Source organism: Telopea speciosissima, chromosome 3 (assembly GCF_018873765.1).
Source record: "Telopea speciosissima isolate NSW1024214 ecotype Mountain lineage chromosome 3, Tspe_v1, whole genome shotgun sequence".
In the NCBI taxonomy this organism is placed as follows: Eukaryota; Viridiplantae; Streptophyta; class Magnoliopsida; order Proteales; family Proteaceae; genus Telopea; species Telopea speciosissima.
The window spans coordinates 69,174,332-69,187,386 of record NC_057918.1 but is presented as its reverse complement, the minus strand read 5'-3'; the positions used below and the strand labels follow the sequence as shown (position 1 = coordinate 69,187,386).

General features: G+C 38.3%; 2 protein-coding genes and 1 non-coding gene across 4 annotated transcripts; 1 reads left to right on the top strand and 2 right to left on the bottom strand.

Annotated features, from left to right (window-relative positions):
* Positions 1 to 2,605: 2,605 nt before the first annotated feature.
* On the bottom strand, positions 2,606 to 2,685 carry TRNAL-UAG. Its single transcript has one exon. It is a non-coding gene; the product is annotated as a tRNA-Leu (tRNA).
* A 1,800-nt stretch (positions 2,686 to 4,485) lies between these two features.
* Positions 4,486 to 5,260, top strand: LOC122656711 (transcriptional regulator SUPERMAN). Its single transcript, XM_043851329.1, has one exon. It carries the CDS (start codon positions 4,530 to 4,532, stop codon positions 5,145 to 5,147), a length of 618 nt encoding a protein of 205 aa, XP_043707264.1. The 5' UTR covers positions 4,486 to 4,529; the 3' UTR covers positions 5,148 to 5,260.
* A 1,138-nt stretch (positions 5,261 to 6,398) lies between these two features.
* LOC122655724 (purple acid phosphatase 23) lies at positions 6,399 to 11,792 on the bottom strand. Of its 2 annotated transcripts, none has more exons than XM_043850021.1 (7): positions 11,478 to 11,792; positions 11,124 to 11,315; positions 10,109 to 10,445; positions 7,870 to 8,087; positions 7,518 to 7,708; positions 6,978 to 7,259; positions 6,399 to 6,718 (listed from the first exon to the last, which is right to left on the bottom strand). In XM_043850021.1, the coding sequence occupies exons 1-7, from the start codon at positions 11,749 to 11,751 to the stop codon at positions 6,401 to 6,403; spliced, it is 1,812 nt and encodes a 603-aa protein (XP_043705956.1). In that variant the 5' UTR covers positions 11,752 to 11,792; the 3' UTR covers positions 6,399 to 6,400. The 2 variants fall into 2 exon arrangements, with proteins under 2 accessions (XP_043705956.1, XP_043705957.1); XM_043850022.1 differs by having other exon boundaries at positions 6,399 to 6,703.
* Positions 11,793 to 13,055: the final 1,263 nt, after the last annotated feature.

The following is a 13,055-nucleotide window of genomic DNA, read 5'->3' as shown; positions in this document are numbered from 1 at the left end:
AGGACTTTGTCTATCTCATCCTTGTGTGGGATTCTTTCGATCGTGGGTCTCGCCCTAGGGCATCGGTAGAGATCGGCATTGCATCGACAGAGATCGTGGCCTTTCCTTGATTGCTATCATCTTCGAGTTGGGATATTCTTCTTTTGGTGTTCTGCATTTCTCTGGTTTTTTCCATGGCCGATCAATCTTCTGCAGCTCACTCAGGTAGTATCTCCCAAACTCAATGGGAAGAAGCCTCTTGGGCATTCGCTATGCAGAAAAACATTGGAGATCTTGGACATAGGAGTTTAAGAAGTTTGCCCATGTATTTGTTGATGATGCATTGACGCTTCGAAGAAACTCGTACAACGAGACTTCTCATGGTCTATCATGGCACAAAAAATAACAATAATTGGTCATTCTTTCATACTTCACCATGACCTGATGTTGAAGACCATTCCGCCTCCCTATAACAATGCTAGTACTTAAAGGGCCTACTGATATTCAACGCTACCCTAGCATGGTAATGTTTTTGTTATTATTTGTAGTAGATGTATAGCTTTCACATTTACAGGTAACGGGAAAAAGGAAAGAAAAACGAAAAAGAAACATTTACACCATTATTTAACGGTGATCGATCCACAAGAGCCTACACCCATATCTTACCCAGATTTGAAGACCTTATACCCAATATCTCACATAGCTACCCCAGGCCCAATTGTCAGGGACTCAGGATCATATTATATGGAAACTACATATTAATGTTAAATTTCCTTTATCTTCAGCTTGGGAAACGGTGAGACTTTGTATAGAGAAGGTGAAATAGCGTTCTTTGATTTGGTTTCTCCTTCATATTTCAAGGCATAGCTTCCTTACATGGTCAGCCACATCCAAGCTTTGACTATTAGGGATCGACTACTGACATGGGGGCCAACCTTGACCATATTTGCCACATATGTGTGTGTGTGTGTGGGGGGGCTTTCTCAATCCTAGTGTGAAACGTAATGCTCACTGCCTCCCATATTAACCGAGTTAATCAACCATAGGGTTATTACTTACTCTGATAGTGACTCCATTTGTTTTCAACTTCTCAAGCTTTCCTCATCTAGGAAAACTCCATCTCAAGCATGGTTTGAGGTATTGGATCGGATTGGCCGATTTTGGCCGGATCAGATTGGTATCGGTCGAAACCGATCCTGATACTGACCCGATCCAGTTGTAAGAATAGGGGTAAAAATATAAAAAAAAATTAGTTTGTTTATAAAAAAAAAACAGGAACAAAAGTGTCATATTTGCCCGAGTTTGGATGATCCTGATCCGTATCAGCCGCTACCGAGATCACAAAACATGATCTCAAGTATTCTCTCTCATATGCTCTTATATCATAGATCGACCGGGCTTGGAATATTCTACCTCTTGCCACCATCCATTTTTGAGTTGGTGACTTGGGTCTCTTGGGTCTCTTGGACCCCCCCTAAGAATTATCATCTCCTCGACTCAAAACAATCCAAGTTTTGGCTTGATCAATTCTTTTAGAAATTAGTACCTCCTTGGGATGAAATATGTTATTCTTCATACCCAAATATTGTACTGAAACAGGTAGTACAGATACTTTAGGAAATAGAATTAATTTTGTTCATCACTAACTCATTGCTCATTGTCTAGAAGCGAAAGCGACTAAACAAATAAAGAAGAAGCTTACACCTACCATGTGTAACTCTCTTCTTAAAGATTACTGGGAATTTGGTTGCAAACCCATTCCTCAGAAATCTGTTAAACCTTTTAACAAAAATAGGTTTAAAAAATTTAGATGGATTAGATATAATAAAAATATGCCTAAGCCTTCTTATAATAAGAAACAACGATTTGTTAGGAAAAAGAATACTAACAAAAAAGAAACTACTCCTAAAAACGGATGTGTTACATTTGTCAAGAACCAAGACATTACGCAAACTCTTGTCCAAATAAGGGAAAAGGAACACGTAAAATGGTTAAATTTATAGAAAAAAATGATTACGAAATCTGTTATGAAAATGACATATCAGATTTTGATAATATCTTATTTTCTATAAATAGTGAAACCGATTCTGACTCTGAAGATGAGTTAAATTTTCATGACTAATGAAGAGTCAAGTCAAGCTTTAGCTTCTTTCGAAAAAACTGAAGAAACAGAAGTATTCAAATCTGTACCAGAATAAGAAATGGATACTATTCCTTTATCTGATCTAGTACAGAAAGACCTTATTTTTTATTTAAACACTTTTCAAAAACAAAAGATGCTTAAAAAAAAAGATATCTATAAACTTTCTAAGTTAAACTTCTGGTAAAAAAAGTATATTAATCAGGCTAATGGAAACACCACATCTAAAGCAACAACAGATGAGGCCAACTTAAAAATTCCTATATTTAATAAAAAAAAATTTGACGAATTTTGATGAAAGTGTACTGAAATGTTTACAAAATAGTTTTTTCTCTTCAATAACATGTGCCTTCAAAGCTCCATTATAAATTGTGATATTTTCTACACAATGATAAAAGAGGGTATGAATGCATATCAAACACCGCCCTAGTTTGTTTTGATAATTTTCTATTTCGGTGAATAAAAAGAGATGTTTATTTATTCTATTGACAGCTGTGGGATTTGAACCCACGCCCTTTCGGACCAGAGCCTAAATCTGGCGCCTTAGACCACTCGGCCAAACTGTCAGCTCCTTTTGTTAACGTTATTAAATATGTATTCTCTTAACCATGTCCAGACTCTTTTACCACCTTTTGATGCCGTTTTGTTTAAATTTATGTATAGAGAAACTAACCAACCAACATATTTGCTTTCAAAACAGATAGATCCAAATGGTTGTGTTTAAAGATCTTAGGGTCATAAATGTGCAAAGTCTAGTTGAGGCCTTACATACTTGGGGGATTCTTGAGTCCTCCATCTTTGTATTTTATTTAGGTTGTGTTTGGTATGCATTCCAGGTCGTTTTCGCATTCTCAGGTGATAAAAACAACTATTTTTGTCGTTCGAGAATGTGAAATCGACTTAGAATGCATTCCAAGAATGCATACCAAACATTGCCTTAATATTATATTAGGACAAAGATGGCTGCTGGATTGCGTGGCACCTGAGCCCAGAAACAAGAAAGGCGAAATGACCATCCCACCGCTCATGAAATAAAATTCCATCCTTGTTGGATGCCCCTGTGCACTCTCATTGGCCCCCTCATTGGTGCACGGGCCACGTAGTCTTGTAGCAATTCCCTCCCTATAATATTATTGGGAAAAAGTTTTTTGAGTTGCAGGGGTAAGACACGCAAGCACCTATCTCTCTCTCTCTCTCTCACACACATGAAATGACTTTATTGGTTTACTCCCCTATGCCGCTTGCTTAGATAACCTCACCCAATATTATATATATTTATTCTTCTTCCTTCTTTCAGAAAAAAAAAAAAAAAAAAAAAGAAATATTTGAAGAATATAATTTAGTCTATTCATTTTGAACCGTTGGATGGAAATAGATTATTGGGTAGAGGAAGCTGTAGAGGTCAGATTATTTATGTTCAACAGAGAGATGTCCTTGGTTGGAGTCGGATCCATCTTGGACTTCAATCAGACCTTGACACGTTCACACTACAGGGGACCAAAGCAGGTGTCAGGGTTTGTTTGAACTTTGAAGGGAGAGAGTGTTGTTGTGTAGGTTCACTCCACTGTAAAGTGATTCTGGACTCTATTTATAAGGGGCATGAAGTTCAGTGCATGCAAAGAATGGATGACAAATAGCAAATTGCTTCTATTGGCTGTGGAGAAAGGCAGAGTGACAGAGCCATTACCATTACATGCACAAAGAGAGAGAGAGAGAGAGAGAGGAATATTAAGCCAACCACTTGGTCCAAGTGAGGAGTGGGCGATGGAGGTGGGGGGACTGTCTTTGCCCTGGCTTTTAAGTCAGCTAATCCTTCCACATTGGCCACAGAGATAATGAACCTGATCATCTCTCTCTCTCTCTCTCTCTCTGCAGCAGCAGCAGCTGAGAGACTCTGTCATCCATGCACAACAACTCCTCACAAGTCATAATTACTGTTACTTACCAAAATTAAATTCAATTCAATTCAATTGCTTAACGAAATAAACAAAGAAAGTAAGTGAGAGAGAAAAACCAAAAAACGCCTGCAAAAGGGAAACCCAATTGCCCATTGAACCAATAAATGTCTCAGAGGAGAGGAGAGAAGAAGATGCCATTTCAGTTGTTTCTTTCCTTTCTCTCTTCCTCTTCTTCTATTCTTCTGTTTTATCTTTTTTTCTTCTCTCTTCCTCAAAATTTTTTTTTAGCTTATCAGCCGCTTTTCAGTCTTCACAACAACACTTTATAAGTTGGGAAAAAGGAATTCTTCTCCCTCCCTATCTTCATTTTATTGAACTCTAAAAAGAACAGTTAAGAGTTCCACGATTCTGTTTCCCTTTTTCCTTTTCTTTTCTGTTGCCAACTAATTCTCTCATTTGGGTTTTTTATCAAATGGGTTGTGTTGTTTTCTTAATCTTGACGTGTTCTTTACATGATATTAACAGACATGGGAGATAAAGAGAAAGGAATCCAAGGTGAACCAGACATGTCCATGCAAGGCAGTTGCAACGATGAGGTCACAACAACAAGAAGAATGTTCCCTTGCCTCTTTTGTTCCAGAAAATTTTGCAGTTCTCAAGCTTTAGGAGGCCATCAAAATGCCCACAAAAAGGAGAGAACAGCAGCAAGAAAGGCTCAGAGAGCTGCAGAGTACAGACTATGCAGTTTAGCTTCATCTCCCCAACCTCTTCGTCCTCCTCCACCAGCATTAGTTTTGGCTCCAAACCCTTCCATGTACATCACTTCACTTTCAGCAAGCATTGGCTATTTCCCTTGTCATCATCATTACTCTAATCAGTTTGGACCCAATGGTGCACCAAGGTTTGGTCCTGTTGTCTGCAACGTTGGTGGTTCTTCATCTTCTTCTCCTTACCTATATGGAGAAGATGAAGAGAGCATCAAAATGTGGCAGAGAAACTTAAAACGCCCCTTCAATGGTGGAGTTTCATCCATTAATTCTTTGGCTGAGAATGAGAACCAACGCCTTGAGATGGGTGATAAGGATGATGATGATGAGGAAAAGAAGCTTGATCTGACTTTGCATTTATAAACATTGAAGAAACAGAGACTCACTCATGTCAAGAAGAAGAGTAAGAAATGAATGAATCTTAAATTCTTCTGTTGCAGATAGACTTCATCTTCACTGTATTTCTTCTCTCATTTTGTTTTTTAACTTTTTATTAATGCTCATACGGTTTAATGAACCAGAGAGGTATCAGCATTTATTTTTAAAAATAAAGGAGCCATAATTGGAAACTTAAATGAGTTTCAGTTTTGTATATCCTTTTGCTCTTGAAGTGTGTTCCTCTTTGTTCTCCTTGATATTTCCATTTAAGTAAGGCAAAGCCTTAAGGTGTTTGGTCTAAGTTCTAAAAACTCCCAACAACATAAGGGAGCTGTTTTGTCCATAGTGGGCTTTATGGGCCTCTGCCCTGCTGCTCATAAATGATAAGAGGGATCCATGATGAGGAAAAGAGAGAAGAAACACAGCATGTTACTTACTAAGGTCTAGCATGGAATGGATGCATGATGTCAGCAGATATATAAATGAACAAAAACGTGGCATAAAACATTCCACACCAATCCAAGTTGCAGCTGTCCCTTTGGAATTCGTGCTTATGTCCTTCTTTTAGTTGTATACTTTGTGGGCTTTGGCCCATCTAAAAATTGAATCTCAGAAATAGATCCAAGGCTGAAAGAACTGGTGTTGATTAGGGGTGTAAATGAATAGTCAAAACCCGTTTTCATATCCGTATCCATTTAGCACTATCTGAATCCGTCCAAAAGCTAAACGGATGCGGACACGGATAGGCTATAGCTATCCGAAAAGCTATATTTACATGTAAACGGATAAAATATCCGATCCGTATCCGTTTAGCACTATTCGAATCCGTCCGATAGCTAATCGGATGCGGATGCGGATGCGGATATAGCACTATCCGAGCCGAATCTGATCCGTTTACAGCCCTAGTATTGATAGCTAAGGAGGACTAGACCTGTGGTTGTCAACTGGCCCATGTCCAGTCCGATAAGCCCAAACCCCAGCTCAGGAAAAAAATTTCTATTTGGTCAGATCCAACAAGTGCCAACTCCGTTATTTCATCACTTAAGTAATCTAAATTTAAGGTTTTTAATTACTAATACAAGTACTATATAGCTAGTTTAAATGGGAAGTTTTCATAATTTTTTACCTACAGTAGTAACTGTTAGATTTAGTCTATTGATTAGCCTAGAAAGTGAAAGAGATTGAACCCACAAAAGAGGTCACTGGGGGGAAGGAGGGGGAACATTGCTGTAAGTATCTCAAAATAATACAGATGCAATTATAATTACAATATAAAAGAACGAATAAATAAATCCATATAAAAATGAAAAATGCAATTTCAGGCCATAAAAACCAACATTTGATGTGACCGAATTTCTGGTATTCGTGGAGCTTGATGTGGCCGAATTGCTAGTATTTGTGGAGCTTGATGTGGTCGAATTGCTGGTATTCGTGGAGCACAATTGAGGCTGGCGAACTATGTATATTTGATCCCCATAGCTGTTGTTATAAATGTCCTGATTCCTGTGCCAAGTCCACAAGGCATATGTCGAGTTTACAACCTGCAAGGAAAACATCCATCCACAAAAATAAGGAAGATTTATAAAAGCTGATAGATGCAACATTAAGCAGACTTGCAGGAGACTCCAATATATTGAATGAGTTTTTTAAGGCCAGGGAAACCTGACTTGAATTTATTGCTTCTTGGTGTTCATATATAAATTTGTACAACTTAGTGCCAGTGAAGTTCTATATACAAGTATGTTTTATATATTTCCAAGATACTCTGTTCAGTGTGCAATGGATTAGATTGACTTGCAGACTTGAAGGGCTTACCTCAAGTATTCCATGGCCAAAGCTGCTCTCCCTATAAGCACTCCACTCTGGTTGTTTGTCCCAACAAAAATTTCCCTTTGCAGGTCCTGAGGAGAAATTCAAATGGCATACCCCTCCGAATTCAGGTATGTTATCTCCAGATGAAGGGCACTTTCCAGGGTCATCTGCATGCTCAAGATCCACTTTCTCAATGTTACCACCATCTCCTACTGTTATGTAGACAGGTCCACATGGATCCAACGTGTAATTGTACACCCTATTCATCCGCTCATAAGCATGAACCTGTCATTGGCACATAAAATTCTTTTACACCAGATAAACTATGGTTTATACTACAATATCTCTATTATTGGATTAGCTAAAAGTACAAATCAACCATAGTGTGTGCTACATAGCTGTACTTAGAGATTAGCTAAAAGTACAAAGGATAGATGTGATGTATTTACTGTTTAATGTTGGCTAGGAAATGAAGATAGCTCGATGCCTGAACAACTAGATAGGATTGCCAAATCTAGGTGAATTAAGAAAGCTAAAACTTACATGACCAGAGAAGACAACATCGACACCATATTGATAAAGAAGTGCTTCCATCTCCTGCCGCATGCATTCAAATTCCTGATAATGTGATGAATAACTATTATACCAAGGTGGATGCCAAGCAGCCACCACCCAAGGGGTCACACTGCGGTCTACTTGATGTAAATCTTTCTTTAGCCAAGCATATTGAGCACCTGCAACAAGGACTTGTTTTAGAGTTGTAAAAGGATGTATTACAACTGGGAGCAATGGAACCTAAAACACTCCATGAATTGGGGAACAAAAAAAGCAGCTGAAAGCCTAATACTACTACAATTCTACATAAATATTGAATTATAGAGATAATAACAATCACCAGTACTGTTGTAGTCAATATATCCTCCCAACATGATAAAATGTATTCCCCCTGCATTGAATGAGTAGTAGAAACTACTATTGGAGCCCGACTCCTGTGAGGGAACAGAGAATCGCGTCTCATATGATTTGAAAGTGATGCCACCAGCTTGAGGCTCAATCTCATGGTTGCCTTCAATCACCATCATAGGCACTCTTGAAATCAGTGGCTCCATAAACCTAGAATTGAATTAAATAACGTCAAACCATATGAAAATCATGCATCTGCAAATCTAACTACCTCTATGCTCTAGCAGTTGTTGAAATCCTATTATGTTTCAGCAAAATGGTTTTGTAAGAAATGAACTCAATCAAGCCTTATCTCAAGTCCAAAATAGTTGTTAGGGAAACATATCCATCATATGCAACACTCCTGAATTTCAGATAGATGGTTAACAGCTAGTGCTGGTTGATGAACTAGCATCCTAACAATCAATACAAGACATCCTGCGGGATTTTAACGGCTCTTCAGAATCAGCCCACAAACCCAAGCGACAGAATACAAGACATCCTACCCCCAACAGGCAGCACATGCGTGACAAACCAAAGACTAAGTTTCACATTCCGGTTCTTTCTGTAAAAGTTTTTTATTATCACATACAACAGAAAGAGAGTTTAGAGATAAGGAAGTAAAAAAAAAAATTTCTTTTGAGATGCTCTGTTATATGTATGAATCGAATCTACCATTACCAAACATGACTGACAATTTGATGCACTCACTTATAAAGGAACTTTCAGTTCCCCCTCTTAGCACCAGTGTCAGGATGTTGAAATATGGAGACATATCCCATGGTAACATAGCTTTTGACATAGCTAAATACTTTAAACATAGATGTACCTGATACGTTTGATACCACTCCGTATTTAATTAAGACACTTCTGGTCTTCTGTATCATATTTGGTAAGATAGGTACCCCTTATCATGGTTAATTACTTAATGTACTGCAGGAGTTTGACAATAATACCCCTATGGTATCTATCTTAATACTCCCCCCCAAGCTGGAGCATATAAATCACCCATGCCCAGCTTGGAACAATCTTTCCGGAAAGTAGGACGAAACAGCGGCATGGTAAACATATCACCCAGCTGATCTGTAGAAGAAACAAATGAAGTAAAAATTAACTTCCTCATATCAGCAGCCCCCCACTGTATATATATAGCAATTACCATTTACAATGCAGCAAGGGCTCGTCAGTCCTTGCTGATGTAGAGAAACAATAGGAGATTTACTAATTACATCAACTAACACAACTAGAAACAAACTACAACTAAACCAATTATACCACAATAGGGACACTCCACCTTATCATGGTCAATCACTTAATGTACCGCACTGGGGTTTGACAATAATACCCCAAATGATACCTATCTTAACAATAATGCCAGGCAGAAAAAGGGATACAAATTGGACCATATCAAGGAAACATATTAATACTTTAAACCTTGGCTAAGGCATTGTTTCAGAAGACTACCTGGAGTTTTACAACAATAGAAGAGTCTTGCAAAGTTTCTTTCAATGTTTTCAAAATGAGTGACTTTATGTAGGGCAAAAGTTATCTCAACAGCCCAAATATCTTCCACGTGGAAAATCGGATGAGTCCCAAATTTTGTGGAGGGGTAGACCCCCAATGTCCCCTGCCTACATGTCAAGTTTCAGCCCAAACGGATATTGCCAAGTGACAAATAAAACTTTCAAAATCTAGGGACTATGGCAGGGTGCATGGGCATACACGGATGACTGAAAAATACAAGGATGAATGCCAAAACACGAGAGGGTATTTGATTGAATTAGGTTCTGAAATTTTGACTTCTGGCTAATCCAAACCAACACATGTCTATCTCACGTTGAGAATCACCATGTGTCTCAAATAGTGGACCGTGGGATAAACTTATCTCAACGGGGCAGTGTAAACCAAGTTATACCTTTTATGAATGTCAACATTCATGATAACAAAGTAGGAGAAGAACCAAATTCAAACAAAAAAAATCCATCTACCTAATGAAATAGAACAAATTTTCATAGATAAAGTGAACTAGAATCATTTTTTCAGAAGAGAAATTGGTTCCTAATGTGCAGCAATTCTCAGATGACTACATAAAGCTTCATTCATGATCTACTTCAAGGCCACTTCCAGTCATAACTAGGCTAGCCTACTCAGGGAACACTGATCACAAGAATTTCTGAGAGGAGGAATACTACCTTCCCCAGCCATCCCAGCGGGGTTGATACGTCTCTCTGATGGGTGCATCTGGAAAAGCACAGGAATAGCATGAAGCTCCTTTACCACCTGTTGTAAGGTACTGATTTGCATAAGTTAAGTCCCCAACCATTAATAACATTGAGGGATCATTCTCAATCAGATGATCAAGAGTAGTTGATGAATTGCTTGTCAGGCCTATATCTCCAACAACAGCTATCCGACGAGGATAACTATTTGGACCAGGCAATGGAAAGGTCTCAAATATACGTTCTTCACTCATAGTCAATAATGAACTGTCCCCGCACTTGAAGTAATATCTTTCCCCAGGTTCAAGACCTACAAGAAATAAAAAATAGTAACTAATCAATCACTTTGGCAACATAAAAGGCACTGTTTATGAAAAGTTAACAAGTAACCTCTGTTTACAATCAATGTTAATTTATTTATTTTTATTGATTGAAATTCATTTTAGAGAGTGGAATTCAGTTTCAAACCCAGGTCTAAGGTACCAAGCCCATAGGCATTAACAAGCAAGCTGTCCTTCATAACTATGACTAGTTTGTGACTAAGATTTTTCAGTTCTAAACCATCAATACCAACTAGCATCAACAATCTCGTGAGTTGCGAAAGATTCAAGCTAAAGAAACCATCTTTCCTCTTTTTCAATCAAATATATTAATCCTTGCATTTGCCATAAAAATATAATATAGGAGCAAAGATCAAAATTTCCTTCCAGAAAAAGACAGAAAATATATGATTGTAAACAGTTAATATTGATTTTCTATTGACAATATGTTGATCAATTCTCCAGCTAAGATTTCCTATAATTGATACAATCAAATGGGATCTTAAAAATTCTAATTTTCAACGAAGATAACACTTGAAATAATAGGTAAAACCTTGCAATTAGAGTAGATTCTGGGTACATGATTATTATTAATGTGCCACAATTTTAATGGTGTTGGCACATTAATAATAATCAAAACAAGTAATAGAGTGACCTGATTCCCTTACCTTCAAGTTTCACATGGTGAATGATGCCTGATGTGTAGTTCAACAGCCCCTCGTATGGATACAGTTGACTGTACACCGTCGAGGTCCCTCTTTGGGTAAATGGGTATTTCCCACTCTCCTTTCCATACCAGACCTCGCTGCCCACTGTCGAAGGATCAAGAGGTTTGACATTGGTACCAATCTGAGCATCCCCTGCACAAATCGCAAGTAACCCAATGAACCCATCTTTGCAATATCTGTGAATCAATTCCCCCATTAATGAAACAGTAGAAAAAAAAAGAACAAGGGATGAAAAACTGAGGATTTTAGTAATAAAGAGTAAAGACAGGTAGGTTAGGGGTTTCCAATAGTTACCAGTGACCCAAGAAACCCAGATTGAAGTTGGAGAAGAAATGGCAAGAGCGATCTGTTCAGGGAAGGTAGAGTTAACCTTCTTGGCCAGCCGAGAATTAGTCATTGGTAAGTCATCGCTTCCTTGACGCAAAGATGGATCGAAGCGTTGAGTTACTGGTTCAAATGGTCCTTCAAGGGTTGTTGGGATTGAATTCACAAACACTAGAGTAGTACTTGACAAGAAGAGTGAAACCATGAATAGAGGTGACCATACTTTACACTTACAATCCTCCATTAATCCCAATTCCCAACCTTCTAAGGTCTAATTCAATTTCATCATATTGTTTAAAACCAGCTTCTTAAGAATTGCGGCCACTCCACTCTACTTGGGCTTTAGCAGAGCAGTTTGGGGGAGCATCCCCAAAGAGAATATTCTATCTAGTTTTAATCCGTTGGCAGGATTCAGATTTCTTCAAGCGGTTAGCGTCAAATATGATAAGCTACTTTACGGGAGCATTTTGCTTGATGCTTCCCGACTCCGATACCGCGTGCTGTCACCTTCGCAGATCTGGATCATGACCTTTATTTGTCTGGTCGGTAGTTGATCAATAGGCTTTCTACTTGCCGAAGAAGATAACCCGTGCACATCGAGAAATAGTAACCATTCGGTCAGTGATATTGACTTTTGAACTGGAGTGATAGTGACCATCTGATGACGATCTGTCATTGCGCTATGACTGTTAGATTGGAACCTTCTGCCAATCCAACCCGAACCGAGAAGGTTGGGAAGGAATTTGAGATAGGGTTGTAAATGGATAATCGGAAATCCGAATCTGATTTGCATCTGTATCCTTTTAGGATATTCGTATTCATTTAGAAATATCTGAAAAAATTAAATCCAAACATAATAATAAAAAATTAAGTAAATAATGATCTTGAAGGTTTTTTAAGTTTCAACGGATACTAGAATATGAGGAAAAGATAATCATGATCTACGGGATATGGATTGAGAATGAATTGTATCTTCTAGGGGGAAGAAGATCCAGGTTACACAAGGCAAAGATGTAAACAGACTGTCAAAAAATTCGCATTGGATCCATATCTGAATCCATTTAGAGGTATCCATATTTAGCCAGGGACTATCCAGATCCGATCACATCCGATGCCGAATCTGATCCATTTACATCTATTTATCGAGAAAATATTTTGGGAACATACTAAAACCCTATAAAGGATTTGTGAACCTAAGATGTGGGTGATGGGACATTTATCCCTTGAGGTTCGTTGACCGGTACGATTGTGCGGTTCCTCTCATAGGGGGGTTGAAATGACCATTCCACCCTCGACCAAATATACTACCCAGGTGGGGTCCACCCCCTTTTATTAGAGGCACTAGGGAACTGTACCGGGCAGGAAAACTGTAGGTGATAAAAATTCGTGGGTGATGTGTCCTACTGTCCTCTGTGGGTGGAGGAAAACCTTCTCCTTTTTACAATTTTTTTTTTTTTTTTTTGAAAAAGAACATTAATTGAGTCACATGGTTCATACACCCAGACACAGGTCCATACGAAATTACCTCTCAACCCACGATGAACTAAA

Bases quoted from the DNA above. Each gene is read 5' to 3' on its own strand.
- LOC122655724 (XM_043850021.1), bottom strand. From the start codon at position 11,751: ATGGAGGATTGTAAGTGTAAAGTATGGTCACCTCTATTCATGGTTTCA. The intron at 7,260-7,517 runs GTAAGTTTTAGC...TGCCAATGACAG, and splicing joins ATGTTGTCTTCTCTGGTCAT to GTTCATGCTTATGAGCGGAT. The intron at 6,719-6,977 runs GTAAGCCCTTCA...TTTTGTGGATGG, and splicing joins TTGGCCATGGAATACTTGAG to ATGTTTTCCTTGCAGGTTGT.
- LOC122656711 (XM_043851329.1), top strand. From the start codon at position 4,530: ATGATATTAACAGACATGGGAGATAAAGAGAAAGGAATCCAAGGTGAA.